This window comes from Nematostella vectensis, chromosome 4, assembly GCF_932526225.1.
Source record: "Nematostella vectensis chromosome 4, jaNemVect1.1, whole genome shotgun sequence".
Lineage (NCBI taxonomy): Eukaryota > Metazoa > Cnidaria > Anthozoa > Actiniaria > Edwardsiidae > Nematostella > Nematostella vectensis.
The window spans coordinates 15,662,868-15,685,033 of record NC_064037.1 but is presented as its reverse complement, the minus strand read 5'-3'; the positions used below and the strand labels follow the sequence as shown (position 1 = coordinate 15,685,033).

The following is a 22,166-nucleotide window of genomic DNA, read 5'->3' as shown; positions in this document are numbered from 1 at the left end:
TTACAGCAAAATCTTTGACGAAACTATTTACAATAACAATCCTTTGCTGATTTATAAACTTATTTACAGAGTTGTGATGTATTCTCTTAGTTTTGCGGAGAAGGCGGTGATTGACTTGGCTTCTTTGATTTCTAGTGGCAATGCATTCCACCTTTTAGCTGCTACAAACTTAAAGCTGTTTTTTCCTAATGTAGTCCGAGCCTTTGGAAGTACTAAGTTATGGTTTGCTGCATTTTTAGTGTTCTTGTTATGTACATCACTACACTTAACGAACATATCTCTGATATAGCATGGGGTCATATTGTTCATTGCCTTAAAGAGCAAAACAAGTTGTAGGTAGATTATTCTTTTGTCGAAGGGGACAATATTTAGTTCTTCAAAAAGTGGTTTTGAAGGTGCATCCCATTTCTTATCGAGGATAACCCGCGCACATCGTTTCTGGAACTTGACCATATCGTCGATGTGTTGCTTTTTGGTCGAGCCCCAGACGATAGCACCATAGTCTAATATTGGCTGTATGAGCGAATGGTAGAACAGGGTTCTTGCTTTAAGTGACAGGAATTTCTTTGTCCTTTTTAACAAGCCTAGTCGCTTGGAGATCTTATTGTGAATGTACTTGAGGTGGTTGTCCCAGGTTAAGGAGTTGGGAGCGAAACCAAGGCAAATACATCCAGTTGAAGTAGGGATACGTGTTTTATTCAACACTAACAAGACATAAGACTTCATTTTGTAGTCAAATTATCCTATAGCCCGTGCAACGCATTCTTTATCGACCGTATCTTTGTCATGGTTACAAATTGAACATTCCTCACCTCCTGGATGCCTGTGGTATTTCCATGAGGTTGCATATTGAGTCCTTGCCCCCTCCCCTCCAGTGTCGGGATTGTCACAGTACAATGTGCTGAGGTCAGCGGTTATTCCCACAGTGTAAATCGAAGTCGCCATAAATTTCTATATAATATAATATTATTTTTCCTTTTTTATCCATTTCACATTTACCGTTAGTTATGGCGAATATCTTCACGCCTACAAATCAAGTCAAACTTACAAATGTTGCAGTTGTGAGGCTAAAAAAGTCTGGGAAAAGATTTGAGATTGCTTGCTACAAAAACAAAGTTATGTCTTGGAGGACCAACGTGTAAGTTTTATACTTCATTTCTCTACAATAAGTCACGTACACGTCTTGTTCTAGATCTATTCTTCGGTATTTTGAGGATTGTTAAACTAAATAATTCTACTGGGTTTTATATTCTTCTATTCTGTCATGGAGATGTCGCTCTTTTCACTGAATTACTTCAAAAGTGTAAGGTCATGTTTTGAATTCCCCAATTATTGCTTTTGCACTTAGACTGTGATTCCATGTGACTAGTTATGTCAAAATCAAAGTTGTGATTATAAACGTGATGAATGGAATATTTCTACTCTTCCATCTTTCTTGAAGATCTATATCTTTGTAACTTCTAGCAAGTGTTATTTATTAATTGATTTTGTAATTTTGTATTATTGACTGATGGCTTCTATAAACCATAGAACTCGTCATCAAAGTCTTTCCTTAGCATAAACATTCTTTAGTACTTGTAACAGTCCAGAACAGCTGATGCAAGAATCTTCTAGATTTGATGCTTTTTTTGTAAGACCGCTACTTGAAATACAGAGTAACTTTGTTTCGTGATTGGGTAGGTTCTTTGCCTTGCTACAATCAGCGAATTGAATGTCGTTAATTTTTTCAACGAAAAACACTTTCCATGTGTTCAAGTCATGACAAAACACCTTTCTAACCCACCCCCTTTGCCTCAGACCCACTCCTCCCCCTTTCAATTATGTTGTTGTCAGACACCTGGGAACTTGGTCCTCGACATTGGGGGAAGGGGAAATAAATGTGTGGGGGGGGGGCATGAACAAAAAGAGAGGAGGGGGAGGGAAATAAGGAAATATCGTTCTTCACATAAGGACTATGGTAATCAGTAATGACCTTGAATCAATTCATGAGTATACCAAGAAAAGAAGTTGGACTTTAATGTATGAATGCAATTTGTCACTTCTCTTTTCCCAGCATGTTTTACTATGCTATCTTTGTTTGTTTTTTAGGGAAAAAGATATAGATGAAGTCCTTCAAACACACACAGTCTTTACTAATGTATCCAAAGGCCAAGTCGCCAAGAATGAAGACCTTGTTAGAGCATTCGGCACTGACAACCAAACAGATATATGTCTTAAGGTTAGTACCAGTTTTATGAGAAAAATACACCTGTATGAGTTTTAACAAAGATTTTATATTTCATGCCTTGAAATTTTGTCATATTTTTTAACAAGATTGTGCCGGGGATATGGAAAGCCATATTTAAAACTAACATATCAAAAAGTGGAATAAGTATTCTCCTGAGAACATTATTGCTGCTGTCAGCGACTGAGCGGAGACAGCAGTTCTAATCAATACACAGCAGGCTTCAAAGGACAAACTAGGCACACCAGGGATGTTGGTCTCACTTTGTGATGTGACCAGCCTCCTTTATGTGCACGGTGATTTCATGGTAGTGAAACTCATTCTCCTGACCTATTTCTCATGCTTGATCCTTGAGTAGCATTGACAAAACTTGGGAAGGGTAAGGGGACCTTGTTGAAAATGTATTTCATACACACACATGTTTGATGGCACAAAAAAAGATTTTTTCAAAAAAGAGACACCATTTCAAAATGCCTCTAAGTAGCTATTGCTGGATACCCATAACCATTTTTATTTCCAACTTTACTGTTGAATCCTTTGTATCGCAATACAGCCTTTTTAAAGCATGATTTGTTTTTGTCTTTTAGGATTTTCTGTTCCGCCAGTCAAATTATTCTAAGCCAATCAGATTCTGCCATCTCTTGCCTAGTGCAGTTGCCTGGCTTTCTGTCACGACACTGTCTGGTTTTCGTCCAGAGGATAGCCAAGGAAGTGCACAAAGCTCATTGGCTCAGAATGGTTTTACTGATGGAACAAAAAACTAAAACAAATCATGTTTTGAAAACATTGGTCGCGATACAACAGATTCAACAGTAATGAGTTAACAAGAAAATCATTAAATAAAGTTACAATAGATACTCAAGAAAACTACAAAAATAATAATGGAATAAAATAGAGAAGTGACCGTAAAAGCCCAGCTAGAAATCAGGCCTGAACATCACTATCCGGTAATTTGTCACTAATCACTAGTGACAAATTACAACGACAGATTTCATACCGGATCGGTAAGCTAGTTTATTTTGTTTATTAGATTCTAGCTAAAGGTGAACTCCAGGTATCAGAAAAAGAAAGAAATCAACAACTTGAGTCATCATTCCGAGATATTGCGACAATAGTAGCAGATAAATGTGTCAACCCAGAGACAAAACGTCCTTACCCTGTTGGAGTCATTGAACGTGCGATGAAGGATATTCACTACTCTGTCATTCCAACAAGAAGCTCTAAGCAACAGGTAATTATTGAAACAAGGGCATAACTTTTTTTTTATTATTTGTTTTTTTACCAATATTAAAGCTGCATTGTCACCAGTTTACTTCCAGTTGATTACCTAACAATCTCCCATGATTTTTAACAGAAAACGTGAAAAACATTTCAAAATATTGAAAGCAGTGTGTCTATTTGAAGTCTTTTTGAGGATGTGGTTAATAATTTAGAGCGGATGGCCTGTTAGATATCTCGGAGGTTTCCGTCGGACCTCCAGAAGTAAACTGGTGACAATTAATTTCCACCAAATTTACAGGGTGACACATGCTGTCATGGCGACCAAGACAATTAACTAATTAATAAAAGGAGAATCACTCTTTTGATAGGAACAAACTTCACAACCAGGAGGATTCTGCTGTGTTTGAATGGGCTCTAAACCATAGTAGCATTTATAGTAGCCATAGTAGTATTTATTGCACTTTATTATATAGCAATAACCACTTCCGGTGGAATGGCGCACGCTGATTGGCTGTTGAGCGGTCCGAATCCTGCTGTAACGACCGCGGTCATTACAAAAAATTTTCCGGACAGACAACTCACTAGAGAAAATCAACAACAAGAAGGTTGCACTGTAATAGCAATTTGTTGCCATCTTTACAACGATGAGTTTCAATATTAATATTCTGGCAGTGAGCTTTATTACGTAAGCTTACTTATTTATTTTTCCTCAATATAATTTCCAACTTTGTTTACCTTTTTTCGTTGCTTCTGACAGTTTCGCTGATGTTCGTGAAGATTTTGTTTGCAATGACCATTCAGTGAAATCCAGCTCGTATTTCCACACAATGCTTTTAATCATCCACAAATTCAGAACTTCTAATTAATAAAGACATCCTCTGAATTTTGACCAACACATTTTGTGAAATAATTTTGTCCCAATTGATTGTTACTTTCTACTCGAACTGATCGTAGAGATGTTTTCTTTTACTTGAATTCTCCACAGACAGTAAGATATATTCACTAAAATACTTCTCTTGAATGAGGATTCATTATGCAGGTAAATTCCTCAAGTGATTTGCCTTTATTCCCCGTATAAAGAGACGATTTGCTACCTTTTTCTATCACAAATATAATTTCAGCAAACTTGAAATTGTGGCGCGCGTTGCAATCATTATGGCGGAAAATTATCATAAAACAGGGAGTTTGAAGACGATTTTCCGTGAACATAACTAATCTAAATGAAATAACATAAAAGAATTGATGTTTTTATGTGAAAGTCGGTTAAATCGGCGTAAAAAGCAATTTTCCATGGTCATTTTACAAATCGACTCCTTATTCCGAGCATTGGAGTTGAGCACTCGTGACTTGTAGATCCAGAAAGAGTTCCTTCTTTCACTTTAGCAGCATAAGTTTTCCTTCTCGTACAAATATCTAAAAATAAGCCATATAATAAATTGATACTAGTATGTAATATGTGATCTTATGCGGGGTTTGAATGGGCTCTGAACCATTTCTTTGCCTCTCTCTGATTGGTTAGTGATGATTACATCAATAAAAAAGCATGGTTCTCACATTTTTAGCGGTCTTAACAAAACTTTCAAAGTGGCCATAGTAAAATTTATTGCACTTTAATATGGGATCTTATGCGGGGTTTGGTTGATCGCCACCAACTTCAATTATCCAGCCGTCAGTGAGGCAGGGAAATACTATGCTCACTAGAACATTAAATGGCAGTCCATTTGCATTCTTATCATATATGTCATTAGAACACATATAACTGGCTATCCTTCTTTAAAACTTTGTCTTGTTGGCCTTATTTGCATGTGATGTAATGAAATGTCAGATGTATGATACCCCCTGCCACAAATGATAAGTTCCACTTTAGATGCTGTTTATTTTATCATAGGCGCTTGAAGTCATTCGGCAATTAAAGGAGACCATGCAGATAGACCGTGCCCAAATGCGTCTTCGTCTGGTCCTACCGGGTAAAGATGCCAAGAAGGTCCAGGAAAAGTTGAGACCCCTCATGACAAAAGTCGAAAGCGAAGAATGGGATATGGACCTGGAAATTGTAAGTAAACCTGCATTATCTCTTAATTTTCATTACCGACATTTTCTAGTGGGCATTAGGGTCACTCAATGCTTGGAATCACATCTTGGAAAACTTAGTATTCTTGTATTCTTACCAGATCAGCTATGAGGCATTTTCTGTTATTTTGCCTATTTTTTTTAGTATTTGAAACAATAGAATGGTGCTAATTTAAAAACGTTTTTATTTTTATTGTATGTCTCTTTGTAGGTCTGTTTGGTTGACCCCGGTTGTTACAGAAGTATTGATGAGACACTACGTGCCGAGACGCGAGGGCGTGGCAACATGGAGGTGCTTAGTTTAAAAGACGTGCAAGAAGGGGATGAGAGACTAGAGTAATAACCTACAGTAGTCTTGCGAAGAAAAGCTGTTTGTCACCAAGAATAGTAAATGACCTGTTGTTCCATGCTAGAGGTTATTCGGCTGAGAAACAAAAATATGCAAGTGTCTAATATTGGGTTCTTCCTCTTATTAATTTAAGAGATATTTAAAAACAAAAATAAAAATGCCATTGATTCAGTTGTAAACTAATGTGAGCCAAACCTCTATAAATTTTTTTCAAAGCATTTGGCGTTGCAGGATATTTTTTTGTCCACCAATTGGTGCAGGATATTTTTATCCAAAAAAAGCGCCTCCCCCCCCCCCCCCCCCCCCCCCCGCAAAAGTCAAATGGTCGTCCCCTTAGAGGGTCCGGACATAGTTTGACAGTTGATTTTTATTTTATTTTTGGTGGATACATACATATATAGAATAGAGTGGTTCTAAGTCAAACAATCTGTTTTGATATAAAAAAAAATTACCACGTGTTTTGACTTTCTAAATTTTTTTTTTTTACTAGTATCCCTTTATAACTCTTCACTGTTATCATTTCTAAACAGTCTCAAAACAGCTTCCTATCTAATTGTACCATAAGGGAGAGGGGCTGTATTATAAGACATCACCGCCAACAAATGGGACTAGTCCTTGATTAGTGCTTGGTCCTCAATTCCTCGCGGACAACACGATCGCAGGACTGATCCCTAGTCCTCAGTTTTTCCCTCCAACTTGGTGGTCACGGGACTAGGACTTTTCTGCGAAGGCGTGGCCTTCATCTGACCCTCGTTGCCAGCTGTTTGGTGTTCACCTTCCCGACAGGCAGTTCCAACAAAACTCCAATTCCACGTCCAAGGAGACCAGCTATTGAAGGAAGAAGGGAACCAAAACCTGGAGTGGGAAGAAAAGCAATGACGATGATAGCAATCGCAACAAAAAAAATGTGTTTATACCTGATCCTAGCCTGGTTTATCGTCAGGGAGCATATATCATGAATCAAAGTCCCGTGAGATTTTCGTGGTGAAAGCAAACCACCTATCTAGTTTTATTAAGGGGAACCTATTGAGCACAAAAAACGTGGTCGGCAATTTTGTAACCTGCACCAGCGCTCGCGGGGGGTTGGTATAGTAAGGCCCCGTAAATTGCAGCATGAAAACGAGGCCGTATATTTAAATCCTAAGCATTAATAACAAAAACATTGAGGGTGGCTTTTTAGGTGGTTTATATTGATTAGAACCTCTAGGCAAAACATGAAGCACAGAATAGTATTATTGCAGAAATGCAGAAGTAAATGATAAATTTATAATTGTTCTATTGAAGTCAGCACTTATTAAATGAAACAAAATTGCAAGAACGACATACATGCTGCACACTTGCTAGTCAGCGGTATTTTTGAATATATTTGGTCAGCGGAGTCTCTCATCATATTTGAGGTCAGCCATATTGGATTTACAGAGTATGTAGTGGAGCACGTTCCTCTCCCGCCTCTTTCTGAAATGGCAACCAACCTCTCTGAATCTAATGATGGCAAAGTTGTTTTTAAGCTGTGTATTATTTGTCAGAGAAATGACAATTCAGAAGATCTTGTAGAGAAGCCTACAGTTTCCGTAGTGGGGCTTTTTTTTCTTTGGACCAAACGATGCGGAATTTGTATTTTAGGCACGAAAGAGGGATGGATGGATTTTCTCCAGCCCCCATCCCCCCTCCCAACACCACCTTGTCTCTTGCAAAGATGATGATTCGCTTTTCAAGAGATATGTTAACTACTGTGCTGTATACTGAAAATACGGTACGAGAATGGTATGATAGTCTTTAATATTGAGCCTCGTTTTCATGCTAACAAGGTCACGTGACCTTCTGTATTAATGAGAAAAAATAGACATGTACCAGATCCATTTAAATGACACTATAGTGTGCAGGTTACAAAATTGCCGACAACATATTTTGTGTTCTATATGAAGAAAACGTTGTCGTTTTGGGGGTCTGATATCGAGGAAAGTTAGTTTCTTTTCAGGGACCTGCTCAACCAACTAAAGATGGTCACAGAAAATGTGTTTCTCTTCTGTTTACAAGTCATAAAGTTTACGAAGCCCCTGGGGGTAAGCTCACCTCAAAAATTACAAGAATCATTTTATGCAATAGACAAAACCTGAAATGATTTGCGCATTCGGTAAACCGCGAGATTTTTTAAGACACAAAGTCTCATGTTATCAAGCACAAAGTTGAATATTTAATGCACAGACAAAAACTGGAATGATCTGCGCATTCGGCAAATCGCGAGATTTTTTTAGACACAAAGTCCCATGTTATAAAGCACAAAGTTAAATATTTTATGCAATAGAAAATAGTTGCTATGTTATAAGCACAAAGTTGAGTGTCGTGAACGATATACTGAAATGTTTTAAGCATAGGCAAAATGATGAGTTTTTTAAGACACAAAGTGCGATGTTTTGAGACACAAAGTGCGATATGGTGAACTAAACCTGCAATGTTTTAAGCGATAATCAAATAGTGCTTTGTCGTGACACTCAAAGTGAGTTGTCGTGACGCAAATAGTTCAAAGTCGTGACCGAAAGGTGAGATGTTGTTAACGAAAACCTTGAGTGGCCCTCATGGGCTTCCGTAATCACGTGAACTCCAAACTAGAAAAAAAAAAGAAACGTTTTTATGGTTGCAAATAAGGAAGAATAAGGCCTGGTTTCTGCCTTATTGGACCAAAAGGGGGCTTGTCCTCGTTTAAACCATGAAACGGTTTTCACGTCGTGTTTTGGAGGAAAACGGCTGAAATGTATCAGACAGTTCATTTCATGTAGATAACAATACGGCAACGAGGAGGCGATGGTAGAAAACAATGGAATTAATTTAGGAATCCGAAAGCCGTGCGTGAAAATGCGTTCTGTCCGATAGATTTAAAACCGCTCTCCGCCAAACAACGACGTGAAATTCGTTTTACGGTCTAGCTAGGACGGGAACAGTTTGAATATGAACTCGCTTTTCCCGCTATTTTAGAAATAAAGTTTCTGTTTGTTCTGTTTAAAGTCTAGGTAGTTTTATCGAGAAACTTTTTATTTTATTTTATCGACAAGGGCTAAAGTGTTTTTATTGTTCACTTCGCCCTAACCGCCTCTCCTCCACCTCCCTCCCCTGCGCAACTATCTTTTTACGCTGATAAGAAAGCCGCGTTTCTATTTTTTTTATCTTGATGCAAAAAATGTTTACAATAATTTACGTAAACAGGTCAAGATTTTTTTAGTTATTACGTTAAGTATGAGCTGCACGTCTTCATTTTGTTATTGAAGCGCCAGTGTTTCCTCGTAAACAGGTCAGAATTTTTCTTGTATTCACGCCTGCGACAAGTGTTTCACAAACGCTTTCCATGATGCGCAGACACAGAAAGCTCTACGCAGGACGGAATCAACCGCTTGAACACTTACCAGTGAAGCTTGGTTGGAGATTTTTCTGTTGTGCCGACCATGACCATACTTAAGGGAAGTAGAGGAGAGGTATTATAAATGAGAATATTAAAAATGTGTTTCAAGAAATCAAATGAGAGCACGGTTGACGAAGTCTTTCCATGCAAATAAAAAATAAAGACAATTTATACCGATGTATTGTTTTTCTAAAATAAGTACCATCAGCAAACAATGTTGGGGGAACACGGATTTGTATTGGAGGGAATTGAACTAGAAAAGGACTGTGTACGCAAAGTCAAGAAAAATAATGTTTTTGTTTTGCTATGCGGTATTCATGTCAAGTGACAAAAATATCTAGAGTGATGTTTGGTTTGTTATATTTGGTGAACACAATCGCGTTATTCATTCACGTAACAGTATTTGACATGTTATGTTCCTTAGATTAAATTCGGAATGTAATTCAAGAATGGAGTATGAAATCCGACCTACCTTTTGGGATGTTTGGCTGAAGTGGTTGTTGTTTAGCGAACTCGCGCGGTTTTCAGTATCAGCGTTGTTGTATCGTGTTCGGCAGGTACTCTAGTAAACTCGCTCTAGAGCCACTAACAAACCAGTTAAAATTACTATTTTCAAACCACAAACACAACAATGCGAGTATCCGAGTCATATAGCAAATCAAAACACATGAATTTTCTTTTCGACTTATTTAGCATTTTCACCGGAAGAGAGAAAAAAAGGACGATGGAAATGCATTTTGGTATAAGGGGATGGGCTGCTATGTTTGGGGGAAGGGTTGCAATTTTTTGAATGCCAATTTGGGGGAGGGCCTCAATTTTTTAACACGGTTTAGGGGAGGGCCTTCTTTTGAAGCAGGTATTCTGATCAATTTCCGAGCCTTTTTATAGTCTGGATTTTCACAATTTTCGTGGGAGAACCCCAGACCCCCTAAAAATTAATTAAATAAATAAATAAATAAATAATTAAATACATAGATAAATAGATAAATAGATAAATAGATAAATAGATAAATAGATAGATAAATAGATAAATAGATAAATAGATAAATAGATAAATAGATAAATAGATAAATAAATAAATAAATAAATAAATAAATAAATACTATATATAAAACTTCTGGTGGAGAGGAGCTCTTATGATGCAATTTAGGTTTTAAAAATAATAATAAACAACATTTCACTGAGGATTATATGCTATGCTTTTTGCGGGAATGCTCGCCCATATATGTAAACTTTGAACAAAGAAAATAAAAAGTGTTGTTGTTGTATTGTTTTGTCCAGAAGGGGCGTGGCTGTGCCCCCCCCCCATATTTTCTCCATGTTTCTGTATTGTGCCCCCCCCCCCCCCCCACAAATCTTACGTTGCCTGGTACCGCTCTGTCAAAATAAAACATGGAACTCCTAAACTTTTTACTAAATAAAGGAAAATGTTGATAGTTTATTCGATTATATTACTTATCTTCTTTAATCACAAATAATTATACCCATAAGCAGTGATTAGCCTTAGAACTGCCATTTGCCAATTGCCATTCGCCGTTTGCACTGACAACGTTTGTTGAAATAGGTGTATACCCTTTGAATATGGGCTTGAAATCAACACTGCTCCTGACTTGATGCTCAAAGGCGGGCTCCCCCGACCCTTCCATTGGCTGTCTGCTTAGTTGCCCTCCTCACACACATAATAGAGAGCAAGTCAAGCAAGTCAAGCGAGTCAAGCGAGTCAAGCAAGTCAAGCGAGTCAACACGAACGGCATCATCATCGGCGCGCGTTGGGTTCTCCCTTAATTAAGCATTTCCCGTTTTCTCAATATTTCCTGCTCGAAGGTAATATACTGTACCTGAATACTTTTTTTACTCCATTTTGTGAAATAGCGTTAACGCGACCGAAAATATACATGAATAAAGTTAAAATGATGGTTGAAGGCTTTCATAGAAAGTGCTCAATACTCGAAAGTAGAGCGGTGTATAGTGTTGGTTTGAGAAAAATACAAACTACATAGGTTTCCCTACAGGTCTGTTTCGTGGTTGCCCACTCATCAGGGGATTTAATGAGAATATTCCTACCATCGTATATATACTATTAACATTGAAATTTACATAATAATAGACTGATAGTTTTAGCTAAGGCGGTAAGAGGAACAATAGCGAGTTACATAAATATGCAGGGCGGAACGTGTGAAAAATTGATAGCGCGAAAATTTAACGGTGACGGGATTAACAGTTCTAATTGTTTCGTAGCAGGGCTTTGTTTCTGTGGCGGCACGAGGACACGCAATGAGACTGCTTCTGTTCTTTACTGTGTTAGAGATAAGCTTGAGTTTTATACAGTCGGTGGATGGGAATGAATCTGATTGCCCTTGCGCGTCTCATCAGTGCGGTAACTGCTACTGTTGCTTGAGCGACACAGAGGAAAAGGTATTTTTATGACATTTGAAGTGTTTTATTAGGCAATAATGCTTACATTCCTTTATAAATAAATATATAAATAATATTGGGAGATTAAATCGGTGATACATTAAGGGCATTTAATCTAGAAAAACTAAAATGGAAAAACGTGTGATGTGTCATTAAACTAGGAAAAAACACAACGATGCCATTTCCATGTACATCTGACCGGGCCAATACTACTAAATGAATTATGTAAATACATATTTATTATGTAAATACATATTTATTATGTAAATACATATTTAGGTTTTTTTATATTTTATTTTATTTTATAGTAGAATGAACAGCTCATTTTAACTCCATGTGTTTACTACAAACTAAGAGTCAGATCAATGAACTCGTGTCCTCGTGCAGCCACAGAAACAAAGCCCTGCTACGAAACAATTAGAACTGTTAATCCCGTCACCGTTAAATTTTCGCGCTATCAATTTTTCACACGTTCCGCCCTGCATATTTATGTAACTCGCTATTGTTCCTCTTACCGCCTTAGCTAAAACTATCAGTCTATTATTATGTAAATTTCAATGTTAATAGTATATATACGATGGTAGGAATATTCTCATTAAATCCCCTGATGAGTGGGCAACCACGAAACAGACCTGTAGGGAAACCTATGTAGTTTGTATTTTTCTCAAACCAACACCATGAATAAAGTTATGGATTTAGCGTCTTTTTGTTCTGGGGGGAGGTCCTTAATGTTTCGTCGCCTTTTTCGGGGAGGGTCACAATTTTTGGGCTTTAAATGAAGGGAAGGGTCGAAATTTTTTAACTGGAAAAAATTCAACTTAGAAGCCCTCCCCCCGATAAATAATGACCTTTCCCTACCTGCAAGTTTTAAAGAGTGCTTTTCAGTAACCCGTGAATTACACTTTATTACGCTCTTTTATTCCATTGTTCCCTTTTGTGTTTTCCTGACTGTTACAATTTGACTATCACACTTTGATTCACGAGTTTATCACTCCAACAAAATTTTTTTTTATAAAATAACACGAAAAAACGTTCGTTATGGCAGACATTCATTGGCTACAACCTTCGAGTGAACATTCTACCGCGCAGCCGTTCAAGGCGGAGAGCGTTTGAAATCACATGGAAAACCACAGGTATCCCAAGCTCACAGTATGTAATCTGATTAGATCTGACTCTTAGTTTAAAGTAGTATACTATGAAATACATACATATTGGAAACTCCACAGCGTAGCTCGCACACTACTCGCTAAAATAGCTTAGAATTTCATCGAGACTACATTGAAGACACAACAATGCAAATATTATTTAGGTTTTTTTATATTTTATTTTATTTTATAGTAGAATGAACAGCTCATTTTAACTCCATGTGTTTACTACAAACTAAGAGTCAGATCACAAACTGTGAGCTTGGGATACCTGTGCGAAAAACTCCCCTTCCTGCCTTCCCGCTCGCTTCCTTCTCCTCGTGCGTCTTCTTCGCCCTGATTTTCACAACATTTTTCACAACAAATAAAAAGGAAAAAGATACAAAATGTATTTTTCAAGTTTACAACTGCGAGCTTTTAAAACAATAACAAAATAAACCATAGGAAAATGACATGAATGATGTTAAAGACGAGACTACACTGTCCTTTCGCTAATGCGTTATCCACTGTCCGTTCAAACTAGCTTTGTTTGTCCAACATTCTTCTTCTGGTTGCACACCCAGAGACTTTTTATATCTATGCTCTTTTAGATAGCAAACACATTAGCCGTACCAAGAAGGAATTAAACTGAAACTTAACGCATCTTATCTACTTAGTGTTCTCGTTGTTATCTCTTGTCCAGTTTCGCATCTGAAGCGATCACTGAAAAACAGGGGAAAATCGACTAAGTGTTGTCGAGAGGTTTCTACCAAGGGAAACTGTCCACCGCGCCCTCCCACCCTTATCCCGGCCGACATCATATCCGAAGTAAAACCTCTTAGTAGCTTTTGATAGCTATATGTTTTGTTGTCAATACCAAAAATTCCCACCGTATTGAGCAAAATATTTTCGATCATTTGGTTTCCCTAAAAACGGAATAACCAGAAACCCAAGCGGAAAAAATAAAAGCATGCAAAGAATCAGAAGTGTTGCAAAGATTCGGAAGTATTGCGTGACTCAGAAGTTTTACAGACTAGGGGGAAGAGGGGTCGCGTGCCCCCCCCTCTCCCCCACTGCCGCCAAAAAGTGGGTCATTTCAAATTGAAGTCAAATACTACCCTTGTTTCATATGATACCTATTACCTTGAGTTTTTCAGGTTTAGCTTTGATATCTTTGTTATAAAAGGTAATATAGTATTTATTTCGTAGTATTGGCCCGGTCAGATGTAGATGGACCATGTGGCGTCTTTTGCCAGTTTGCAGAAAACAGTAAATCTGAATCAAAACGGGAAATTTCTACATTCACCATTTGTTTCACACCTTTCTTCTCTGGATATTAAACAATGGGTTTTTATTTGAAATTTCAATTAAGTAAAACACCGTTTACACACTTTTTTTCCTTTTTTTTGTTTTTCTATATGTGCCCTTATATATATATATATACTTTCTACTTTCGAGTATTGAGCACTTTCTATGAAAGCCTTCAACCATCATTTTATATATATATATATATATATATATATATCTTGCTACATTTTCTCTTTGCAAGCCAAAACTTCAAATATTACATATTTATTTCGAGATTGATAACGCGTCATCAGTTTTGAATAATCACATTTCAAAATTACGAAGTATAAGAGTGCTGTCTGAAAAGACTTGGAAGAATAATTATCAAAATTGAGTTTTTAAGTGCGGTAAATACCTTCTCTTACTTGTGATTTAAACAGCAAAAGCAACTCCCGCACTGTTGCGAAACACACGGGCAAATCGCCCTCTTAATTTGTGATGCAGCCCCATCCATTGCCTAAAAAATAATAAACATATGCATATCCATAATACAAGAAACAGAATAGAAACTCTGTTATAAATGTATTTACATAATTCATTTAGTAGTATTGGCCCGGTCAGATGTATATGGAAATGGCATCGTTGTGTTTTTTCCTAGTTTAATGACACATCACACGTTTTTCCATTTTAGTTTTTCTAGATTAAATGCCCTTAATGTATCACCAATTTAATCTCCCAATATTATTTATATATTTATTTATAAGGGAATGTAAGCATTATTGCCTAATAAAACACTTCAAATGTCATAAAAATACCTTTTCCTCTGTGTCGCTCAAGCAACAGTAGCAGTTACCGCACTGATGAGACGCGCAAGGGCAATCAGATTCATTCCCATCCACCGACTGTATAAAACTCAAGCTTATCTCTAACACAGTAAAGAACAGAAGCAGTCTCATTGCGCTGGTCAAATTGGTCGAAGACGCTTCTGCTCCTTCAAAAGTGTTTACTCCTTTTCTCGGTCGAACAGCTGGACGGCTGGAGCGTTGAATTATGCGCGGATTTTCACGAGCATGAGTGGTCATCAGGCGACCAGTCATTGGAAGATGGAATCAGAAATTTATTAGAAAGTCCGTGCAGAAAGCGCGCGGAAAGGTGTCAATCAGCCTAGACCCAGGGCTTCTTACTGGGTTTCCTGTGCTATGTCTGCGCTCACCAACAGAACATGGAGCAGGAAGTGAAACGAACGATCACGTGCCGTCTAATAAGTCAGGCTAGGGGCAGATGGTTTTATATGACGTCATAACTTTTAGCCACAGGAACCCCCCCAAAAAAACGGGTAAAAAATCCTGGGACTAGGCCAGATGCTGCGATTCATTGGATTTTACTTTGACTTGATTTCTGGGGTGCCAAACTCGCGCGCGTCCCGGCTTTTGGCGGGAAATAACAACAACAAAAAGCAAAGTAGCCTGAGCCTGAGTGTCAGGCCCTTCTATCGTTCCCTTTGAAGTATACACTGGGAAGCGATAATCTACTTATTTTATTTAGCGAATATTTATCTTAATATTCATTTTTCATCTCCAACTTTTAAAAAATAAAATCGCCTGATCCTCAAGCTACCAGGAGAGCATTCGCTCTCTTGGAGCTACTAATTTGGCACTTACGAGCAGCCAGAAAGTACGTCCTGAGCCTGTTTCGTTTTTTAAGTTGTTTGTAGTCGCATTTTACGGCTTTTTCATGAAATTCGAGCCGTGAAGCCCTAAGTCTAAACTGGATATTAATGTAATAACGGCTCTTAGCGTAATAACAAGTGGAACTTGGGGACCTCACTTTTGCAGCTTCAGTTATTACATTAGGAGCCACATGGTATAACGTTAGGAGCCAACATTACATTAAGAGCAACTTGTTATTAAGCTAAGGGCCAGTTATTACAGAGTAACTTGTTATTAAGCTAAGGGCCAGTTATTACAGAGTAACTTGTTATTACGCTAAGAGCCAGTTATTACAGAGCGACTTGTTATTACGCTAAGAGCCAGTTATTACATTAGGAGCCACTTGATATTACGCTAAGAGACGGTTATTACATTAAGAGCCACGTGGTATTACGTTACGTGCCGTTTTTACATTAAGAGCAATTTGTTATTACGCTAAGAGCCAGTTATTACACACCGTCGCCGTGCCTGATTCATATCAGATTTTGCAAGCACGCTTACAAACAAACTAATGCTATACGTTATTTAACAAAAAGGTTGATTATTTGCCTCGTAGTTAGTTGCATCAGCTGCAACAGGGATCACAGTAAAATAGGGCTGGTAACTTACTTGATGCTGCGAGGGGTACTGTGGTTATTACGCGTTCTAAATAGACGTGCTATCTGTAGAAAACTATAAAGCACAAGCTAGTCATAAGCTAATCACTCTGGTATGTCATTAATCCTTAAGTCAGACTATTTTTTGTAGCCAAATCTGACAATAAACGTCCCGTCGAGATACTGCAAAGGCATAAAAAAATCCATTTTTGTTCTTTCGGGGGTGGTCAGATTTTTATCAGAGAACTCCCTCCCTCCCCAGGAAGAATTAGGTCCACTTTTTCGGATTTCGCTCACTCCCCTTCACTAAATTCTAGCTATGATGCGTCTATGCTGAAGAACTCAGTCTTTTGCTCTCGATAAAGAGTTGCCAGACTTTTCGCATATGATATAATTTATTGTAATTATATTCTTTGTTTGGAAACACGCTCAAATATTTTTTACACGGTGCCAGATTAAAAAATAAAATATTTAAAATATCAAACTCTACATCGCATGCCTCCCTCCATCCCTCTTCTTCAGGAAGGAACTAGAACCATTTGGCAGCCTATTCAATTCTTTTCTATTCTTGAACATGCCTTTTTTTTAAATGTGATGATTTTACACCCTTCCCCCCCTCAGGTGGTTATAGTTGAGCGAACAATGGATCACGATTATCATCTCTCATTATCGTCAGCACTAGGTAACGCATTTTCAATCAGAAAAATCCTGTAAAAAGACTCCTGTTATCTCTTTGTCAAAGTATTCAAACCTTTTATCTTGTAACTTAGGTTTCTATGGTTTTAGAGACTAATCTGATCTCAAGACCTTTGGAACTTAAAGTTCAAAGTCTAAATTTCTTAATCTAATTTTTAAGTGGAATAAAATTTTTGTCTTTCTCGAGAAACTCTCTGATTACTGCACTTTTTATGAATAAAACTTCCTTCTCAGAGAGAGAGAGAGAGAGAGAGAGAGAGAGAGAGAGAGAGAGAGAGAGAGAGAGAGAGAGAGAGAGAGAGAGAGAGAGAGAGAGAGAGAGAGAGAGGGAGAGAGAGAGAGAGAGAGAGAGAGAGAGAGAGAGAGAGAGAGAGAGAGAGAGAGCGAGAGGGGGGGGGGGGGCAGGTAAAGACTTTCAGCTTCTGGGCCCCATAGGGTGTTGTTAGACGATCTTTCACAAAAGGCTGTAAGCCAACTCTCGGTAAAAAGACTACTTCCAAAATTTAAGATTTAAGATAATGGAATAGATTGGGGGTGTAATCACGATCCGATAAAGCTACTTTATTTCCATTGTCAACTATCTGTAGTAATCAGCACCAGTACCCTATACACTTACTGGGACATTAATGTTGTAATCTGAGGCGCAATTCCACAAGGACCGACAGCTATATATACCGTTGCTGACTCAGAACTTTCACACGCAGACAATCCAGTCTTCATCTCACCAAACCGCTCTGTAAACCCAAGTAAGTATAACTTGTACATACTACGTACACTTTTTTTGAGTTTATAAGAATTTAAAAATCAATGAAATAAGGCGTTTTTCTTAACATTAATTTTGCCACAGATAAAAAAGCAAAAAAGTATTCGTTCTATCATATTACCCTTTACACTCATTTTTTTTGTATTGTCTTTGTCTTATTTATCAAAATTCTCGTGCTCTAATTATAAAATTGGTCGCGCGCACTCATTTTGAGTATTCAACATAAAGGGTATACTAGCTTTGTTCTGGTTAGGGAAATGATTCACTTCAAAACCTTATTTCCAAGCCAAAGACAAACCTCATCGTGATTTCAGCTATGTTTTTTTTTTTAACTTTTAAGGCAGCAGAAGAGAGAAAAAGCTAGAAGAGAAAAATAGCTTTGCATCTGAAAATAGGCTAAGAAAACTCTTGTGTCTCTTTTCTGTGTTGAGCCAAAAATCTCATGGACCCCCCCAAAAAACACAGAAAACACATTGTCAAGTATATTCTTCACTGTAAATATAAGAAGAGAGCTGATCACAAAATAATAATAATAATTTATTGATTTCTATAGCGCTTTCTAACATGACTAGATGATCGAAAGATGCCAAGTCATTGCAGCTTATACAGTACCCTAATAAAACTACGTCTGTCTGTGTCTATGTCAACTCACCACGTATACTTTTATTTCTTTACTAAACACATATCCTCTATTTCCCTAGGTTAGGGCTCACCACGTCATCATGAGGGCGATAACGTCACTATGTATCCTGGTCGTGATCGCCGCACTGAGCGAGGTACGTGTACAAGCTTTCGAGTTGGGGGGGGGGGGGGGGGGGGGGCGCATGGGGTGTGGGATATTTATTTTTTCGTTTAGGTTACATTCTGCCAGCATATCAGTCAATCTTGTTATAAAAACTGTCGTTTTTTCGAGCTTGCTCGGTCATTTCCTTATTAGGCTTTACCTACCATATTTGGGAGTCCGCTTCAATCATCTCTTTTTCTCTATTATCTCTTTTTTTATCGCTCTAAGGCTTTGTAAATCGAGAATTTTCAGGTTAACTTGCAGGAATTTGTGTTTACTACGATTTTGCTGGCAGCCATCTTGGAAATGGAGCCTAGTCCCTTACGTTTTAGAATATCACAGGTCTCCCGCGCGCTCGCCCCAGGCTCTTTTAGACCATTTAGAAATACGACAACCATTGATTGATATGGATTCTTTTCGCCGGGGTGCGATCGGTATGATCCGATGTGACATGTGGCCTCTAGTAATTTATGTAGATGATTATTTTGTAGAACAGTTGTCTTACTGTCTTGGGGGGCTGGGTGAGGGGGGGGGGGGATTTGTCGGTGTTGACCGTTTGATCGCAAAGTAGTTTCCATATTTTTGCACACGGTCGCACACGATTGCAGGGTGAGTTTCCATATAATAGTACACGATCGCCTGACATAATGTGCCGAGCCTGCGACGAACATATGGACACCAGCCCACCAGCCCCAACGAACACTATATGGAATACCTGCAGGCCCGTACCCAGGGGGATGCAGGGGGTGCGAACGCACCCCCCACCCCCCTCCCACAACGGCCGAAGGTCCACTTTCGGTTATCAATAGACGTGCTTTTTGTAGACAAAATTATAAAGCATAAGCTAGATCACTCAGGTATGTAGCCAAATCCGACAAAAAACGCCCCGTGGAGATACTGCAAAGACATAAAAAAATCCCTATTTTTTTTTTCGGGAGTGGTCATTTTTGGTGGTGGATTTTAATCAAAGAACTCACCCCCCCCCCTCCCGGGAAAATTAGTTAGGTCCACTTTTTTCAGATTTCCCCCCCCCCAAAAAAAAAAAAAAATCCTGGGTACGGGCCTGACCTGTCTTGAATTCCCAGGCTTTGACACCACACGCACGTTACGCACCATATGCGAAAAGAGGACTAAGGGACATGAATAGGCTGCTCCTCTGTCATACTGGCAAGCCACTCTTCAAGTACATCCAATATGGCTGCCACTGCGGCTACGAGGGCAAAGGCGAGCCAGTGGACGATCTTGACAGGTAAGTATCTCTTTTTATATGTACGTCTCAGGAACCCAGGACGTCGCGGTAGAGGCATAACGAGGCGGCAGGCGGGCTCGCGCCTCGTTCTCACTGGCCTCGACGCCCCAGGTTCCCGAGGATGTGACCGTCTGTCCGGGTACTATTGGCTTTCGTTTTGCTTGCTTTTAAGACGCTGTTAAATTTTTAAATAAGTACCAAAAACATCAATAAGATGCAAACGTAAACGCAATTTTCATGTCGTTGTTTACTATGTGAATTTTTTTATGTTTTGTGATGACAAATTATTGACGAGAAGAAGTTCATGATAAATTATGAAGATGAATAAAGATGACGACGATGATGGTTATTTCATCCGTTATGTATCGTCTTTTCTAGGTGCTGTATGGAGAAGGGCCGTTGCTACAAAGGGATTAGTGAGTCACAGGTGTGCGGGCCAAACGAAGATGCGCTCTACCGGGAAACATACGCCACCTCTAGCGACTGTAATTCATGCGGTGAGTATATAGACAATCCCGTGAGAAAGGGGGTGGGGGGATACACTTACACTAGCGACAGTAATTCGTGCGGTGAGTATATAGACAATCCCGTGAGAGAGGGGTTGGGGGGATACACTTACACTAGCGACTGCAACTCGTGCGGTGAGTATATAGACAATCCCGTGAGAGAGGGGGTGGGGGATACACTTACACTAGCGACTGCAACTCGTGCGGTGAGTATATAGACAATCCCGTGAGAGAGGGGTTGGGGGGATACACTTACACTAGCGACTGCAACTCGTGCGGTGAGTATATAGACAATCCCGTGAGAGAGGGGGTGGGGGGATACACTTTCACTAGCGACTGCAACTCGTGCGGTTAGTATATAGACAATCCCGTGAGAGAGGGGTTGGGGGGATACACTTACACTAGCGACTGCAACTCGTGTGGTGAGTATATAGACAATCCCGTGAGAGAGGGGGTGGGGGGATACACTTACACTAGCGACTGCAACTCGTGCGGTGAGTATATAGACAATCCCGTGAGAGAGGGGTTGGGGGGATACACTTACACTAGCGACTGCAACTCGTGCGGTGAGTATATAGACAATCCCGTGAGAGAGGGGTTGGGGGGATACACTTACACTAGCGACTGCAACTCGTGCGGTGAGTATATAGACAATCCGGTGAGGGAGGGGGGGGGGGGATACACTTAACACTAGCGACTGCAACTCGTGGGGTGAGGAGATAGATAGTTGGTATATAAACATCCCGTGGGAGGGGGGAGGAGGGATGAGGGAGGGGTACACATTGAGGGAGGGGGGATACATTGACTTTCAGAGACTGCAACTCGTGGATTGAATGTGAACAACCTGTTCATAGGGCATAAGTCCGAGTGGGGTTTGTAGATCATTCGTTCACTGAAGTACTTTGTCTCACTTCTCTCTCCGGGTTTATGGACTTGAATAAGCCTATGTACTGTTCTTCGAAGAGCATTTTGTGCGCGATAGTTCTTTCAAAGCTCTTCGAGGAGAGCACTCGTGTTCATATGATACCCTAGTCTCCTCAACAGGCATCTTTGCGAGTTGGAAAAACCAAAAATAAAAAATAAAAAAATCAACACGTGGGAGCCCTGTGGCGAGCAAACGTGAAATATTGAGGGAGAGGGAGCGTAGCCCAATGATGAGCAAACGTGACAAATTGAGAGGGAGGGGTAGGGAGCGCTTCGCCATCGGACACCCATGCCACCTTCAACCGCCATTTTCTCGGTTCCGGTTTGTTTTAAGAGAAGAAGAGGAGAATTGACTGAGAAGGAAGCTTGTATCCATCACCGAAGAAACCGCTTATTCCATGAATCCTCGTATCTTTCACAGTGAGAGGTCAAGGCGAGTGCAGGTCCCAGCTGTGTGAATGCGACTTAGCTGCCGCAAAATGCATCAAAGCGGCCACGTACAACCCCGATCACGCTCGCTACAACAGGGACAAATGCTGAGAGGTGATTGGTCGAGAACTTGTCATTGCTAATATTTGACACGATAACGTCACTGCTGATTATAATAATTATGTGATTTGCGCAACGATCATAGAACAATAAATTGCTAAATGATGCTACGTGTCTGTTTGTTTGGTTTGCGTAAACTACGATACGCGAGGCAGCTGCCAGCTTGAGTCTAAAAAAACACGCAATCATCTTTTAAGCATGGCACAAGTATAGTTTATCTCTTCATACTTTAATTACTACTGTTATACAGACATGAATCAACTTTGTATGTTCCCTAATCCAACTGTTGTGGACTTGCCGGTCGTA

At 39.3% G+C, this 22,166-nt stretch overlaps 3 protein-coding genes and 1 long non-coding RNA gene across 5 annotated transcripts; 2 read left to right on the top strand and 2 right to left on the bottom strand.

The window, feature by feature from the left end:
* Positions 1-908: 908 nt before the first annotated feature.
* On the top strand, positions 909-6,082 carry LOC5516077 (ribosome maturation protein SBDS). The gene is made up of 5 exons (XM_001636187.3): positions 909-1,138; positions 2,089-2,218; positions 3,255-3,455; positions 5,334-5,498; positions 5,727-6,082. Exons 1-5 carry the CDS (start codon positions 1,008-1,010, stop codon positions 5,853-5,855), a joined length of 756 nt encoding a protein of 251 aa, XP_001636237.2. The 5' UTR covers positions 909-1,007; the 3' UTR covers positions 5,856-6,082.
* A 131-nt stretch (positions 6,083-6,213) lies between these two features.
* Positions 6,214-9,949, bottom strand: LOC116620236. The gene is made up of 3 exons (XR_007307657.1): positions 9,731-9,949; positions 9,263-9,310; positions 6,214-6,719 (listed from the first exon to the last, which is right to left on the bottom strand). It is a non-coding gene; the product is annotated as an uncharacterized LOC116620236 (long non-coding RNA).
* A 2,609-nt stretch (positions 9,950-12,558) lies between these two features.
* On the bottom strand, positions 12,559-15,286 carry LOC116620235. 2 transcript variants are annotated; one of them, XR_007307651.1, is made up of 3 exons: positions 14,900-15,273; positions 14,500-14,601; positions 12,559-13,520 (listed from the first exon to the last, which is right to left on the bottom strand). XR_007307651.1 is itself a non-coding variant. In XM_048726961.1 (3 exons), exons 1-3 carry the CDS (start codon positions 15,179-15,181, stop codon positions 13,463-13,465), a joined length of 432 nt encoding a protein of 143 aa, XP_048582918.1. In that variant the 5' UTR covers positions 15,182-15,286; the 3' UTR covers positions 12,559-13,462. The 2 variants fall into 2 exon arrangements, 1 of the variants encoding a protein (XP_048582918.1); XM_048726961.1 differs by having other exon boundaries at positions 14,510-14,601; positions 14,900-15,286.
* A 2,441-nt stretch (positions 15,287-17,727) lies between these two features.
* On the top strand, positions 17,728-21,966 carry LOC116620215 (neutral phospholipase A2 homolog taipoxin beta chain 2). Its single transcript, XM_048726324.1, has 5 exons — positions 17,728-17,831; positions 18,550-18,624; positions 19,718-19,881; positions 20,260-20,378; positions 21,733-21,966. The coding sequence occupies exons 2-5, from the start codon at positions 18,571-18,573 to the stop codon at positions 21,849-21,851; spliced, it is 456 nt and encodes a 151-aa protein (XP_048582281.1). The 5' UTR covers positions 17,728-17,831; positions 18,550-18,570; the 3' UTR covers positions 21,852-21,966.
* The last annotated feature ends 200 nt before the right edge of the window (positions 21,967-22,166 follow it).